The sequence below is a fragment of the Nerophis ophidion genome, linkage group LG03 (genome assembly GCF_033978795.1).
Source record: "Nerophis ophidion isolate RoL-2023_Sa linkage group LG03, RoL_Noph_v1.0, whole genome shotgun sequence".
Classification (NCBI taxonomy): domain Eukaryota; kingdom Metazoa; phylum Chordata; class Actinopteri; order Syngnathiformes; family Syngnathidae; genus Nerophis; species Nerophis ophidion.
Window position 1 is genome coordinate 4,673,226 of NC_084613.1, and position 17,144 is coordinate 4,690,369.

Consider the following 17,144-nt stretch of genomic DNA (forward strand, 5'->3'; position numbering starts at 1 on the left):
TATTTTTCAATTTTGACAGAGAGGTATTTTTTATGTTATGTACATTTTTATGTACTAATGTATGTACATATAGATGCTGTATCGGGACAGAACCAATAAGACTTTGAGCTGAAAGATGTTGTATAGGAATGAACTATGGGGACAAACGAGATCCTCTAAGACATTATCAGAACATATGCTGGTGAAGGACAATGTCTTATGTGTTTGTCGTCTTGTGTCCTGCAGATGTCTGTGAAGAACATCGCCATGAGCACCAGAAGTGGACCTCCAGGATGAAGCAGGAGGAGCTACAACCCCCACACATCAAAGAGGAAGAGGTGCAACAACCCCCACACATCAAAGAGGAAGAGGAGGAGCCTCAGCACCCAGACATTAAAAAAGAATGGGAGAAACAGAGCATCGGTCAAGAGGAAACGCATCTTGATGGACCGGAGGATGTTGGCGTCCCCAAGATGCCATTGACTGGTGTCACTGTGACGAGTGAAGACGAGTTCAAAGGTGATGATAACGATTCTAAAGCTGATATGTTGACATGTGACACTGACCACACACACTTTCAATGCTCTCACTGTGACAAAACTTTTAATCGCCAACATAATATGACAAGACACATGAAAATACACTTTCGAGAAAAACACATTACGTGCTCAATTTGTAGTAAAGGTTTTACACAAAAAAGTGATTTGAAAATACACATGAGAACGCACGCTGAAGAAAAACGTATTTCCTGTTCAGTCTGTGGTAAAAGTTTTACACAAAACGCTAATCTGAAAAGACACATGAGAATACACACTGGAGAAAAACATTTTTCCTGTTCAGACTGTGGTAAAGGTTTCACGCAAAAAAGCGATTTGGAAACACACATGAGGACACACACCGGAGAAACCCCTTTCATCTGTTCGATCTGCGGAAAACGTTTCACACAAAGGCAGTGTTTGCAAGTGCACACGAGAACACACACCGGAGAAACACCTTTTACCTGCTCCATCTGTCTTAAAAGCTTTACACAAAATGCGAATCTGAAAAGACACATGAAAATACACAGTGGGGAAAAACATTTTTCCTGTTCAGTCTGCGGTAAAGGTTTCACACAAAAAAGTGATTTGAAAATACACACGAGGACACACACTGGAGAAAAACATGTTTCCTGCTCAATCTGTGGTAAACGTTTTACACAAAAAGGTCATTTGAAAATACACATGAGCACGCATACTGGGGAGAAAATGTTTTCCTGTTCAATCTGTGGTAAGAGTTTTACACAAAACGCTAACCTGAAAAGACACATGAAAATACACACTGCTGAAAATCCTTTCACCTGTTCAAAATGCAACAAAAGCTTTTCGGAACCAACACACCTCGCACTGCACATGAGAATACACGACGGAGACAAACCGTTCATGTGTTCTCACTGTGACAAAACGTTTAAATACCGCTGTCATCTGAAAAGGCACACGAGAATACACACGGGTGAAAAAAAATGGTTCTGTTCGATTTGTAGTGAGGGTTTTCCAGATAATAATGATTTGCAAAGACACAGGAGAACACACACTGAGGAAAAACCCTTCGTTTGCGGTAAAAGATTCTGTGTGAAGCAAACTTTGAAAAGACACACAAGAATACAAGCTAGTCAAAAACCTTATGCCTGTTCAGGTTGCAACAAAAGCTTTTCTCTACGACCAAACCTTGCAGCACACATGAGAATACACACCGGAGATAAACCATTCGTGTGCTCAATTTGTAATAAAAGATTCATTCGGAAGATAGACTTGGTAGTACACAAAAGAAGACATACTGGTGGAAAACCTTTTATGTGTTCAGTGTGTGGTAGAGGTTTTGTAAAACATCCATATTTGAAAAAACACATGGGAACACACAGTGGTAAAAAAAAACTAAGTGCAACAAAGGTTTTACCGGACGACAATCACTTGTAAGACACCTGAGAACACACACAAGAGAGAAAGTACCGGAGTAAGAAACAGTGTCCTGGTGAGAACAGCAAATAAAGCTGCAGGGTTTTGAATAAACTGTCAAAACGCTGACGTTCAAACAATATAACATTATTTGACATCATTGTTGTGAATGGTTCTACCAATTATAGAGTAAATGTTTTTACTTAAAGGGGAACGTTATCACAATTTCAAAAGGGTTAAAAACAATAAAAATCAGTTCCTAGTGGCTTGTTGTTTTTTTTGAAGTTTTTTTCAAATTTTTATCGGTCTCGGAATATCCCTAAATAAAGCTTTAAAGTGCCTTATTTTCGCTATCTTCGAAACCACTATCCATTTCCCTGTGACGTCACACAGTGCTGTCGATGTAAACAAACAATGGGAATACCACAGCAAGATATAGCGACATTAGCTCGGATTCAGATTCGGATTTCAGCGACTTAAGCGATTCAACAGATTACGCATGTATTGAAACAGATGGTTGGAGTATGAAAATATTGAAGAAGAAACTGAAGCTACTGAGCGAATAGCTATTGACGCTATTCATAGCCATAGCATGGCCGAATAGCTGCGTTAGCATCGCCGGTAAAATGTGCGGACCAAACGATCAGGACTTTCGCATCTTTTGACACCGGAGCAACTTAAATCCGTCGATTGGTAAGTGTTTTTTTTCGTATGGAAGGAAACGTAATATAGTTGCAAATGCATCTACAGGTTATCCATACATCTCTGTTCCATGTCTGCTTTAGCACCGCCGGTAAATAGCATGTTAGCATCGATTAGCGTAGCATGTTAGCATCGATTAGCAGGCAGTCAACATCAACAAAACTCACCTTTGTGATTTCGTTGACTATCGTTGCAAATGCATCTGCAGGTTATCCATACATCTCTGTGCCATGTCTGCTTTAGCACCGCCAGTAAATAGCATGTTAGCATCGATTAGCGTGGCATTTTAGCATCGATTAGCTGGCAGTCACGCCGCGACCAAATATGTCTGATTAGCACATAAGTCAACATCAACAAAACTCACCTTTGTGATTTCATTGACTTTATCATTGCATCTGCAGGTTATCCATACATCTCTGTGCCATGTCTGTCTTAGCATCGCCGATAAAATGTGGAGACACTCTGGCCCATTCAATGGGGGTCTGGCGGCAGACACTTTGGCATCTTCGGGCCAGTGGTGCAACTTGAATCCCTCCCTGTTAGTGTTGTTACACCCTCCGACAACACACAGATGAGGCATGATGTCTCCAAGGTTCCAAAAAATAGTCGAAAAAACGGAAAATAACAGAGCTGAGACCCGGTGTTTGTAACGTGAAAATGAATATGGCGGGTGTTACCTCGGTGACGTCACATTCTGACGTCATCGCCTCCAGAGCGATAAACAGAAAGGCGTTTAATTCGCCAAAATTCACCCATTTAGAGTTCGGAAATCGGTTAAAAAAATAGATGGTCTTTTTTCTGCACCATCAAGGTATATATTGACGCTTACATAGGTCTGCTGATAATGTTCCCCTTTAAGTCAAATTACATGCATTATTTATTGTAAGCTCTGTTTCTTCCTACTCGTTTTCGGACAAACGTGTAATTGTAAATACGTGATGTATTCACTGTGACCGTATGCATGTTCAAAATAAACTAATACCAAACATCAGCAGTATTAAGAGGAGTCCTTTCAAACGTACCTCTAGGAATGTCAATGATTAGTTTCAAGTTTTATTGGTCACATGCAGAGTACATCGCAGTGAAAAGCTTTTTTTCCATGCTCTTCAGATGTTGTGTAAAGTGGGATCCAAACACAAGTTGCAGAATCTAATACACTAAATAGCAAAAATACAAATATTTGAGTAGTTCTTATGTACATTAATTACAAGACAATAAGGTACGGTAGTTATGATAGAATCAGCACCTCCAAGTCAGAGTCCATGGTTCTTGTCTGGAAAAGGGTGGAGTGCCATCTCCGGGTTGGGGAGGTGACCCTGCCCTAAGTCGAGGAGTTCAAGTTCCTCTGAGTCTTGTTCACGAGTGAGGGAAGAGTGGATCGTGAGATGGACAGGCGGATCGGTGCGGCGTCTTCAGTAATGTGGACTCTGTATCGATCCGTTGTGGTGAAGAAGGAGCTGAGCAGGAAGGCAAAGCTCTCAATTTACCGGTCGATCTACGTTCCCATCCTCACCTATGGTCATGAGCTTTATGTTATGATCGAAAGGATAGGGATCACGCGTACAAGCGGCCCAAATGAGTCTCTCCCTTAGAGCTAGGGTGAGAAGCTCTGTCATCCGGGGGGAGCTCAAAGTAAAGCCGCTGCTCCTCCACATCGAGAGGAGCCAGATGAGGTGGTTCGGGCATCTGATCAGGATGCCACCCGAACGCCTTCCTGGGGAGATGTTTAAGGCACGTCCGACTGGTAGGAGACCACGGGGAAGACCAAGGACTATGTCTCCCGACTGGCCTGGGAACGCCTCGGGATCCCCGGGAAGAGCTGGACCAAGTGGCTGGGGAGACGGAAGTCTGGGTTTCTCTGCTTAGGCTGCTGCCCCCATGACCTGACCTCGGATAAGCAGAAGAAAATGGATGGATAGTTATGGTAGAGGTATCAGTAGAAGTACAGTAGTCAAAAATAGTACCAGTATAAAGATCAAGTAGTATAACAGTATAGGAAGCAACAATATGAAGGTGTTTACAGTCAATTCAATCAATCAATGACCCACCGCAACGTGGTGTTGGTGAATGGAACGGGACACGATGACGTCACACGTGTGCTCACATGGATTCTGGTTTGGAGGACGTGCGGGATAGTCCAAAGCATCAACGTCTTCATCATGCAGGAAATGGGGACGGTATCCAGGCAAGGTGGGCGGGGCCTCTGAATCAAGTCAACCGAATATCTAACTTAAAGTAGATATTTTCACGATTTTTTTCTTTTTTTTACAATTACAGTTTATTTTGCAAAAGCAACTGCTCAAACAATGGCGCCACCAAGTGGCGGAGTTTATGTATTTCAGCTGTGGGAGGCGCTCTGGGACGGATAAAAGTGACGGCGAGTCAGCCATAACACCAGCGTTATTATATAATTAAATGTGTGTCGATAACCAGGTGAATTAAAAACTGTTTTTCTGACCAAAAACAACAACGAAACACTGTAATAAAAATAAAATGTGTAGCGATGTCCCCCTCCCAGATATGTCGTACTGTCGCTTTAAGAACAGCGCCATCGCGCAGTGCTGGAGGGCGAGTTTTGGCGTTCTCGCGAGATTTGACCACAAGCGCGAATAAAACAAGACAAGGGTAAGTAAGAAAATGGCGTTTGATGAAGAAGTCGTTATTGTAGTCTTTAAAGTCCTGCGTTCTTAATCTGTTGGAGTGTGTACACTTGTGTCGTTTAATGGAGTAAACATCGTTCATGATAGTTTGTTTGGATACGTTAGTCTTCTCGTGCTAGCTTAGCTTGCTAGCTGCTAACAAAGAAACTCGTAGGTTATTCCATCCATCCATTTCTCTACCGCTTGTCCCTTTTTGGAGTTATTATAAAGATTGAATGTGAGTGTAAAGTGTCGTGATTGTGTGAACATGTGCGAAGGAATGATGGCAGAGTACGAGGAGGAACTTTCTTCAACCAAACAACATCAACTACTGGACGCTGTTCTCAAGAAACATCAACTTGTCTTACTCAGTACAGGTTTGTTTACTTCTTACTCTCACCTCTTTACTCACTTTATGTTTATTTATTAACACAATTCTTGAATATTTATGTCTTTAGAAGGATGAATTGTTAATTGTCTGCTTGTTTTTATATTGTTTATGCAAACAGGACAATTTCAGGGATGGGAATTTTCCCCGGATCGCCGATTTTGGCGCCGCCAGGGTCATTTATATAATATAATGCCAATGTTTGAAGGCCCCAGATTGGCTAACTCTACTATCAGCTAACTACATCAAACAATGACATTGCCCGTTACAGTCGTAATGTGCCGACAATATCTAGTCCCTGATCCTCCGTTATTGTGAGCGTTTCTGAACTCGTATTCTGTTTATATTGGTTGTGTTTATCGACGACTAATCTGGAAAGAAAACACAGTAGCTCTCAATTAACACGTTTTATTTATTGACAAAACCGTTTCAGACATCCATCCATCTTAAGATGCAAAATACACTCCTGATAGGTCCATCCATCCAACTTTTTCCGCTTATCCGAGGTCGGGTTGCGGGGGCAACAGCCTAAGCAGGGAAACCCAGACCTCCCTCTCCCCAGCCACTTCGTCTAGCTCTTCCCGGGGGATCCCGAGGCGTTCCCAGGCCAGCCGGGAGACATAGTCTTCCCAACGTGTCCTGGGTCTTCCCCGTGGCCTCCTACCGGTTGGACATGCCCTAAACACCTCCCTAGGGAGGCGTTCGGGTGGCATCCTGACCAGATGCCCGAACCACCTCATCTGGCTCCTCTCCATGTGAAGGAGCAGCGGCTTTACTTTGAGTTCCTCCCGGATGGCAGAGCTTCTCACCCTATCTCTAAGGGAGAGACCCAAACTCATTTGGGCCGCTTGTACCCGTGATCTTATCCTTTCGGTCATGACCCAAAGCTCATGACCATAGGTGAGGATGGGAACATGGATCGACCGGTAAATTGAGAGCTTTGCCTTCCGGCTCAGCTCCTTCTTCACCACAACGGATCGGTACAACGTCCGCATTACTGAAGACGCCGCACCGATCCGCCTGTCGATCTCACGATCCACTCTTCCCTCACTCGTGAACAAGACTCCTAGGTACTTGAACTCCTCCACTTTGGGCAGGGTCTCCTCCCCAACCCGGAGATGGCACTCCACCATTTTCCGGGCGAGAACCATGGACTCGGACTTGGAGGTGCTGATTCTCATTCCGGTCGCTTCACACTCTGTTGCGAACCGATCCGGCGAGAGCTGAAGATCCCGGTCAGATGAAGCCATCAGGACCACATCATCTGCAAAAAGCAGAGACCTAATCCTGCGGTTACCAAACTGGAACCCCTCAACGCCTTGACTGCGCCTAGAATTTCAGACATGGTTAAGCTTATTCAAGATAGGAATGCTTCGTTAGCGAAAGATATGGATAAGGGCGTGAGAAACAAGTGGAACTGGGCATGGCTCGATATATCTATCAAACTGAAGGTGAAGATTAACAACAATATCGTAGAAGTAGACGAACTGATCTGAGATTTCATTGCAAAGTGCGATGAACCGGGACGTGCTCAGTGCTTATATTGCAAGGACATTTTGAACTATGGATCTCGGGGAAAGGTGGCACTCTTTGACCACGCGAAATCGGCAAGGCATCTAAGTAAAGTGAGTTTACGGAGAAGTAATTTTTCACTGGGATCAGCCATCAAGCTGAAGTCAAACATCATCACAAATGCAACCTCAAATCAACTATCGAAGCCTCCCACCTCCAACTCTGCTCCTCTCACACCAATCTCTGACAGACGAGTCCATTCAGAGGTACAATACACGATCTAATGTATTTTAACATTTTTATATTTTGAATTCTGGTTATTCCATTTTGTAATATATTGAGTCAAAAACCAGGCGAGGTGATGAAGTTACGTCTCTCTTTACAGTGTCTTAAGAACAGACACACTCACTTGCTTCAGGTGCACAACTACACGTAAAACGTTGGCCAACCCAAAAATAACCCCAGTACGCTATGGCCAACATTGACCAGGAGATGGCAACAGACAACCATAGATCACTCTTCTGTCATCCAAGTCAGACTGACAGAGTCCAAAGGCAAGCTCACACCCATCGACCAGAAAGGAGAGGCAGTGAAAACTGAAATCTGTGGTGCTGTCTTTGCTACACGGCTCAGAAGGTACATTGAGAAACACAGTCGGATGGAAATTGAATGTTGGCTCCATCTGCTGGACAGTCAAACTGTTCTGGGTGCAATCCAAAGAGAGAGCTATGGATATCAGACCTTCTTAGCAAACAGAGTTGGAGAGATCTAGAAGACCACGTCTATTGAAGATTGGAGATGGATTCCAGGAGACCTGAATATTGCTGATCTCATAACAAGAGGATCATCACCAGAGGACCTTTTAAAAAAGATTCCGTGTGTCAAGGGGGACCACAGTTTCTAAAACACCCTGTGGATGAGTGGCCGACAAAGTCAGCCAAAGAGGTTGCTGTGAATGCCAACGCGAGCATTGACAAGCTTCAAAGGAAGTCTTTCACAGCAGCGGTAACCAGAGCACAGGCAAAAAGAAACCACAGTGATGTCCCATCTATTGCAGCAAAAACTCCAAAATCTACTCATGTCAGAAATGACCACAGTTCTTGTGAACAAGAGTCCAAGATCCAAGTCCGAAGACCACCGGCCGGTTCTGCTGTACAAAGAATCCTGGACATAAAGGAATTCCGTAGCCTGACCAGGCTGATCTTGGCGCCAAGATCGTGCAGTTGTAATGTTTTCATTAAATTAAAAACATTAAAACTGCACGATCTAGTTGACCTCAATACTACTATTGTGGCTTACAAAGCTCATAACCACATGCTGCCTGGGTGTTTACAAGTGAGATTTAAACCCCCGAGAGAATCCCTATCACCTCAGAGATTCAGCATTTTTTCAGAAAGCAAGAATAAGATCGAGCTTAAAAAGTAGATGTGTTTCTGTTAGAGGAGTTCAACTGTGGAACAGCTTTGATGATTCCTTAAAATGTTCCAGTTCCATTCACACATTTAAAAAACACTTTAAGACCAATGCCTTGAAAAAATATATCACTCTTGAATCATTGTGGTTAATACTATGATTAATGTTAATTATAAAATAAACGTGGGATATAAGTAATAATAGAAGTACAATTGTTTGTATATATTGTATATATAATTAGTGCAAAGGTTTAATACGTACACAAGGATATTTCACATGCCTGTACTGTGTATAAAATTGAACTACGTTCATGTTGTTTATAATGTGTATTTATAATATGTTGTGCAAAGGACATTTTTAATTTTGGCGCGAAATTTAAGTATGATGACGCGTGCGCGTGATGTCACGGATTGTAAAGGACATTTTGGGACAGCATGGTGGCCAGCTATTAAGTCGTCTGTTTTCATTGCAGAATTCCACATTATTCTGGACATCTGTGTTGGTGAATCTTCTGCGTTGGTGAATCTTATGCAATTTGTTCAGTGAACAATGGAGACGTCAAAGAAGAAAGCTGTAAGTGGGAAGCGGTGTATTGCGGCTGGCTGCAGCAACACAAACACAGCCGGTGTTTCATTGTTTAAATTCCCGAAAGATGACAGTCAAGCTTTACTATGGAACAGAGAGGTCAAGCGAACACGGTTGGATTGGACCACACACACAAAGTACAGTGTATTATGCAGCAATCATTTCGAAAGATCGTGTTTCGAAGAGGGTCCCTTGCTTAGGGCAGAGATGGGCATCGCCACCACCCGTCCACTGGTGCTGAAGAAAGGTGCGGGGCCAACTATTTTCAACATACCACGGCCAGGCATCAGTGGCAGTGTCACTGTCAGTGCTCCCAGTGCCAGTGCTTCGACAAGTTCAGACCACCCCACCCCCTCCACAAGTGGACAGATCGTGCCCACGTGGTCTGCATTTGCCAAAAGGGAAAGGAAAGGGGTAAGGATCTTGATTTCCAGTTTCCATAGTCATAATCACAGACATAGTCATAGACTACTCCATGAACAATGAAATAAATTAACAATAAAATAGTCTCCATATAATTATTGCATGTTTTGGACACTCGGGTGAAGAGAGGGGCGGAGCTTTCTACCGATCACCACCTGGTGGTGAGTTGGCTGCGATGGTGGGGGAGGGTGCCGGACAGACCTGGCAGGCCCAAGCGCATTGTGAGGGTCTGCTGGGAACGTCTTGTAGAGTCTCCTGTCAGAGAGAGTTTCAATTCCCACCTCCGGAAGAACATTGAACATGTCACAAGGGAGGTGCGGGACATTGAGTCCGAGTGGACCACGTTCCCCACCTCTGATGTCGAGGCAGCTGATTGGAGCTGTGGCCGCAAGGTAGTTGGTGCCTGTCGGGGCGGTAATCCCAGAACCCGTTGGTGGACACCAGCAGTGAGGGATGCCGTCAAGCTGAAGAAGGAGTCCTATTGGGTTCTTTTGGCTCATTGGACTCCAGAGGCAGTGGACAGGTACCGACGGGCCAAGGGGTGTGCAGCTTTAGCGGTCGCGGAGACAAAAACTCGGACGTGGAAAGAGTTCGGGGAAGCCATGGAAAACGACTTCCGGACGGCTTCGAAGCGATTCCGGACAACCATCCGCCACCTCAGGAAGGGGAAGCAGTGCACTGTCAACACCGTGTATGGTGCGGATGGTGTTCTGCTGACCTCGACTGCGGATGTTGTGGATCGGTGGGAGGAAGACTTTGAAGACTTCTTCAATCCCACCAACACCTCTTCCTATGAGGAACCAGTGCCTGAGGAATCTGTGGTGGACTCTCCTATTTCTGGTGCTGAGGTTGCTGAGGTAGTTAAAAAGCTCCTCGGTGACAAGGCCCCGGGGGTGGATGAGATCCGCCCGGAGTTCCTTAAGGCTCTGGATGGTGTGGGGCTGTCTTGGTTGACAAGACTCTGCAGCATCGCGTGGACATCGGGGGCGGTACCTCTGGATTGGCAGACCGGGGTGGTGGTTCCTCTATTTAAGAAGGGGGACCGGAGGGTGTGTTCCAACTATCGTGGGATCACACTCCTCAGCCTTCCCGGTAAGGTTTATTCAGGTGTACTGGAGAGGAGGCTACGCCGGATATTCAAACCTCGGATTCAGTAGGGGCGGTGTGGTTTTCGTCCTGGTCGTGGAACTGTGGACCAGCTTTATACTCTCGGCAGGGTACTTGAGGGTGCATGGGAGTTTGCCCAACCAGTCTACATGTGCTTTGTGGACTTGGAGAAGGCATTCGACCGTGTCCCTCGGGAAGTCTTGTGGGGAGTGCTCAGAGAGTATGGGGTATCGGACTGTCTGACTGGGGCAATTTGCTCCTTGTACGATCAGTGTCATAGCTCGGTAGGCATTGCTGGCAGTAAGTCAGACACGTTTCCAGTGAGGGTTGGACTCCGCCAAGGCATGCTCTTGGTCACCCAGTCTGTACATAACTTTTATGGACAGAATTTCTAGGCGCAGTCAAGGCGTTGAGGGGTTCCGGTTTGGTGGCCGCGGGATCAGGTCTCTGCTTTTTGCAGATGATGTGGTCCCGATGGCTTCATCTGGCCGGGATCTTCAGCTCTCACTGGATCGGTTCGCAGCCAAGTGTGAAACTACCAGAATGAGTATCAGCACCTCCAAGTCTGAGGCCAATGGTTCTCGGCCGGAAAATGGTGGAGTGCCACCTCCGGGTTGGGGAGGAGACCCTGCCCCAAGTGGAGGAGTTCAAGTACCTAGGAGTCTTGTTCACGTGTGAGGGAAGAGTGGATCGTGAGATGGACAGGCGGATCGGTGCGGCATCTTTATTAATGCGGGCGTTGTATCGATCCGTTGTGGTGAAAAAGGAGCTGAGCCGGAAGGCAAAGCTCTCAATTTACCGGTCGATCAACGTTCCCATCCTCACCTATGGTCATGAGCTTTGGGTCATGACCGAAAGGACAAGATCACGGGTACAAGCGGCCCAAATGAGTTTCCTCCGCCGTGTGGCGGGTCTCTCCCTTAGATATAGGGTGAGAAGCTCTGCCATCCGGGAGGAACTCAAAGTAAAGCCGCTGCTCCTCCACATGGAGAGGAGCCAGATGAGGTGGTTCGGGCATCTGGTCAGGATGCCACCCAAACGCCTCCCTATGGAGGTGTTTAGGGCACGTACAACCGGTAGGAGGCCACGGGGAAGACCCAGGACATGTTGGGAAGACTATGTCTCCCAGCTGGCTTGGGAAGGCCTCGGGATCCCCCAGAAAGAGCTAGACAAAGCGGCTGGGGAGAGGGAAGTCTGGGCTTCCCTGCTTAGGCTGCTGCCCCCGTGACCCGACCGCGGATAAGCGGAAGAAGATGGATGGATGGATGGATAATTATTGCGTCAAGTTGTTCTGCAGTATAAAGTATCGTACATTTACTGACTTTACTGTCAATAGTGTCAATAGATTACAATAGACAATAATATCAAGTATTGTACATTTACAGACAATAGATCAGATCATGGCCAGAACGACTACGGCATCAGTGGTGGATGAACCAATGGCAACGGCACTAGATTTGCCTGATGAGGAGGGCGATCAAGATCAGGTTGGATTTGTTTTCCAAATCAATGTTCAAATGGATTACAGTTCAAGCCCAATAGAGAAAGTATTCATCATTTATGTAAATGAGGTATCCATATTACATGTAGCTGTTTCTCCATTTCCAGGGAAGTGAACAAGGATGCCAGAGGGACTGGGTACCGATTGGGACAGCACCAACGCCAATGACTAGTAGCAGGAGCACCCGAACAGGGAAAATACATCATAGATCAAAGGGTATGTCTATTTCGGTGATGAACATGATTCTGCACATTGCACAGCTGCCTGTGCAGAGTAGAGTAGACAGATCAATTAGGTGATTCAAAGACAATAATAAGGGACCGATGTCCCTTTGGGACTGAGGACCCTATTGAATCTCTAAGGTTTTATTATTATTAGGGACCGATGTCCCTTTGGGACAAAGGACCCTATTGTATTTTATTTTTATTTTTATTTATTATACCGCCGCCTCTTTGAGCTGTAATTTGATGATAGTGGATCCAACATAATAGTGTGAGAGTCCAGTCCATAGTGGATCTAACATAATAGTGAGAGTCCAGTCCATAGTGGATCTAACATAATAGTGAGAGTCCAGTCCATAGTGGATCTAACATAATAGTGAGAGTCCAGTCCATAGTGGATCTAACACAGTAGTGAGAGTCCAGTCCATAGTGGATCTAACTTAATAGTGAGAGTCCAGTCCATAGTGGATCTAACACAGTAGTGAGAGTCCAGTCCATAGTGGATCTAACATAGTTGTGAGAGTCCAGTCCATAGTGGATCTAACTAAATAGTGAGAGTTCAGTCCATAGTGGATCTAACATAATAGTGTGGGAGTCCAGTCCATAGTGGATCTAACATAGTAGTGAGAGTCCAGTCCATGATGGATCTAACATAGTAGTGAGAGTACAGTCCATAGTGGATCTAACTAAATAGTAAGTGTTCAGTTGATAGTGGATCTAACATAATAGTGAGAGTCCAGTCCATAGTGGATCTAACATAATAGTGAGAGTCCAGTCCATAGTGGATCTAACATAATAGTGAGAGTCCAGTCCATAGTGGATCTAACATAATAGTGAGAGTCCAGTCCATAGTGGATCTAACATAATAGTGAGAGTCCAGTCCATAGTGGATCTAACATAATAGTGAGAGTCCAGTCCATAGTGGATCTAACTTAATAGTGAGAGTCCAGTCCATAGTGGATCTAACACAGTAGTGAGAGTCCAGTCCATAGTGGATCTAACATAGTTGTGAGAGTCCAGTCCATAGTGGATCTAACTAAATAGTGAGAGTTCAGTCCATAGTGGATCTAACATAATAGTGTGAGAGTCCAGTCCATAGTGGATCTAACATAGTAGTGAGAGTCCAGTCCATGATGGATCTAACATAGTAGTGAGAGTACAGTCCATAGTGGATCTAACTAAATAGTAAGTGTTCAGTTGATAGTGGATCTAACATAATAGTGAGAGTCCAGTCCATAGTGGATCTAACATAATAGTGAGAGTCCAGTCCATAGTGGATCTAACATAAAAGTGAGAGTCCAGTCCATAGTGGATCTAACATAATAGTGAGAGTCCAGTCCATAGTGGATCTAACATAATAGTGAGAGTCCAGTCCATAGTGGATCTAACACAGTAGTGAGAGTCCAGTCCATAGTGGATCTAACTTAATAGTGAGAGTCCAGTCCATAGTGGATCTAACACAGTAGTGAGAGTCCAGTCCATAGTGGATCTAACATAGTAGTGAGAGTCCAGTCCATAGTGGATCTAACATAATAGTGTGAGAGTCCAGTCCATAGTGGATCTAACATAGTAGTGAGAGTCCAGTCCATAATGGATCTAACATAGTAGTGAGAGTACAGTCCATAGTGGATCTAACATAATAGTGAAAGTCCAGTCCATAGTGGATCTAACAAAATAGTGAGAGTCCAGTCCATAGTGGATCCAACATAATAGTGAGAGTCCAGTCCATAGTGGATCTAACATAATAGTGAGAGTCCAGTCCATAGTGGATCTAACATAATAGTGAGAGTCCAGTCCATAGTGGATCTAACATAGTAGTGAGAGTCCGGTCCATAGTGGATCTAACATAATAGTGAGAGACCAGTCGATAGTGGATCCAACAGAATAGTGAGAGTCCAGTCCATAGTGGATTTAACATAATAGTGAGAGTCCAGTCCATAGTGGATCTAACATAATAGTGAGAGTCCAGTCCATAGTGGATCTAACATAATAGAGTCCAGTCCGTAGTGGATCTAACATAATAGAGTCCAGTCCGTAGTGGATCTAACATAATAGAGTCCAGTCCATAGTGGATCTAACATAATAGAGTCCAGTCCATAGTGGGGCCAGCAGGAGACCATCCCGAGCGGAGACGGGTCAGCAGCACAGATACCATTGATCAAATATATTTACCACAGTAATATCATCAAAACTTACCTGACTGGATGAAGTCCTTGGGCTCAAATACTAGTGTGGCCTCAATAGTCCAGCTGTACTGTGTTGCATGCTGGCAATTATCTGTGCGCCTGATGGAGGAATGCACAGTAAAGGGTTGAAATTCTACTGAATTTGCATCAAATCAGGTTGTTTTAGCTAATAATCATGCTGCAAGATCTAACATGTTGCATTCAATGTTTATTCCCATTAATTCCCATGGAATATTTCCAACTTTGAATATTCCCAGAATTTTGCAACCCCAATGAGAACACAAGTAATCACATTGTGTTAACAGTTTAAGTCAAAAACTGCTTTTATTTTCGCTTAATATTATTTCTTTATTTACCCCACAGACGTCCAGCAGCCCCCCCACATTAAAGAGGAAGAGGAGGAGCTCTGGATCACTCAGGAGGAAGAGTGTCTTCTCGGGCAGGAGGAGGCTGATCTCACCAAGTTTCCACTGACTGTTGTCTCGGTGAAGTCTGAAGACCATGAAGAGAAACCACCTGAGTGCTCCCAGCTTCATCACAGTCCAAGTAAGCAGAATATCCAGACGTCATCTAAAACAATGTTTGTAACTCATGTTCATCCAGGGTCCACCATTCTCTCTCAAGGTGGAGATATACTTGCTTTTTTACACAAGCATTATAAAAATGCTTCATTAATCAACAACAATGAAATTGCTGGGTTGCAACAATGTGACCTAGAGGCCGTGTCAAATGAAGGTTAACATTCATCTGTGGTCCTCTCCAAGGTTTCCCATAGTCATTCACATTGACATCCCACTGGGTTGTGAGTTTTTCCTTCCCCTTATGTGGGATCCGAACCGAGGATGTCACTGTCGCTTGTGCAGCCCTTTGAGACACTAGTGATTTAGGGCTATATAAATTAACATTGATTGATTGATTGAACTTGCTTTAACATTATGCTGGGACTTTAAGGTTTCCTTTTTTGCTTTTGGTTTCTTGTGAGTGGTTCAGTTCCTTCTCTTTTGGAATGAACCTCCTTTCTGTTTCTCCTACTTGATTTCTCACACGATTTTGTCAATTGCATTTAAATTTTCTTTGTCCTTCAGGTGTACGATCAGCTCTATTGTTAGTATGTCAGATTTAACTGCAGTTTATTTTGTGTTTGTTTATCAGAACATTTTCTGGTGCAACTTTTCTAAAGCATGTGTTTGTCCTTTTGTGCTCTGCAGATGTCTGTGAAGAAGGTCTTCTCCCTGAGCAGCAAGAGTGGACCTCCAGGATGAAGCAGGAGGAGCCACGGCCCCCACACATCAAAGAGGAAGAGGTGGAGCCTCAAGACCCACACATTAAAGAAGAAGAGGAGGAAAACAGCATCAGTCGAGAGGAAAAGCACATTGAAGAACTGGAGAAAGTTGGTGTCCCCAAGAAGCCATTGACTGGTGTCACTGTGAAGAGTGAAGAGGAGTTCAAAGGTGATATCAAGACACGTCACACACACTTTCAATGCTCTCACTGTGGCAAAACTTTTAATCGCCAACATAGTATGAAAAGTCACATGAGAACACACACTGGAGAAACCCCTTTCATCTGTTCGATCTGTGGTAAAAGTTTTACACTAAATGGGAATCTGAAAACACACATGAAAACACACACTGGGGAAAAAAACTTTTCCTGTTCAATCTGTGGTAAAGGTTTCATACAAAAAGGTAATTTGAAAACACACATGAAATCACACAATGAGGAAAAAGATTTTCCCTGTTCAATCTGTGGTAAAGATTTTACAGCAAATTGTGATTTGATAAGACACATGAGAACGCACCCTGGAGAAAACCCGTTTTCCTGTTACCACTGCACAAAAAGCTTTTCGGAACATTCAACACTCGTACAGCACATGAGAGAACACAACGGAGAAAAAACATTCACGTGCTCTTACTGTGACAAAACGTTTCAACACGCTTGTCGTCTGAAAAAGCACACAAGAATACACACAGGCGAAAAACGCTTTCTCTGTTCAATTTGTCATAAATGTTTTCTGGATAACAAAGACTTTCAAGTACACATGAGAACACACACCGGAGAAAAACCTTTCGAGTGCTCCGTTTGCGGCAAAAGATTCTGTGAGAAGAAAAGTTTGAAAATACACACAAGAATGCACACTGGTGAAAAACCTTATGCCTGTTCAAGGTGCAACAAAAGCTTCTCTGCTCAGTCAAATCTTGTAGTGCACATGAGAACACACACTGGAGATAAACCATTCATGTGCTCAATTTGCAACAAAAGATACCTGCGAAAGGCAGACTTGGTTTTACACACAAGGACGCATACTGATGAAAAACCCTTTATCTGTTCAGTGTGTGGTAGAGGTTTTGCACAACATCCCTATTTGAAAAAACACATGAGAATACACTCTGGGAAAAAAACATATTCCTGTGCAAGGTGCAACAAAGGTTTTACTGTACGAAAATCACTTGTAAGACACCTGAGAACACACACAGGAGAGAAAGTACCGGAGTAAGAAACAATTTGAAATAACGCTGACGTTCTAACAACATCACCACTTGTAACGTGTGTGACACAA

The 17,144-nt window shown here is 44.2% G+C and overlaps 2 protein-coding genes across 8 annotated transcripts in view; both read left to right on the forward strand.

The window, feature by feature from the left end:
- LOC133549006 (gastrula zinc finger protein XlCGF57.1-like) overlaps nucleotides 1-9,182 on the forward strand; it is a 40,871-nt gene extending 31,689 nt beyond the window's left edge. For 4 of the 7 annotated variants that reach the window (XM_061894051.1, XM_061894048.1, XM_061894047.1 and 1 more), the window contains exon 3: nucleotides 226-3,603. In XM_061894051.1, the coding sequence (XP_061750035.1) occupies nucleotides 226-1,931 (1,706 nt within the window). In that variant the 3' untranslated portion in view covers nucleotides 1,932-3,603. Of the gene's footprint in view, nucleotides 1-225; nucleotides 3,604-5,529; nucleotides 5,629-9,036 lie in introns of those variants that run through there. The other 3 variants (XM_061894053.1, XM_061894054.1, XM_061894049.1) reach the window with 3 other exon arrangements.
- LOC133549012 (involucrin-like) overlaps nucleotides 9,114-17,144 on the forward strand; it is a 124,578-nt gene continuing 116,547 nt past the window's right edge. The window contains exons 1-3 of the mRNA XM_061894063.1: nucleotides 9,114-9,563; nucleotides 12,065-12,166; nucleotides 12,288-12,396. Of these exons, the coding sequence (XP_061750047.1) occupies nucleotides 9,114-9,563; nucleotides 12,065-12,166; nucleotides 12,288-12,396 (661 nt within the window). The remainder of the gene's footprint in view (nucleotides 9,564-12,064; nucleotides 12,167-12,287; nucleotides 12,397-17,144) is intronic.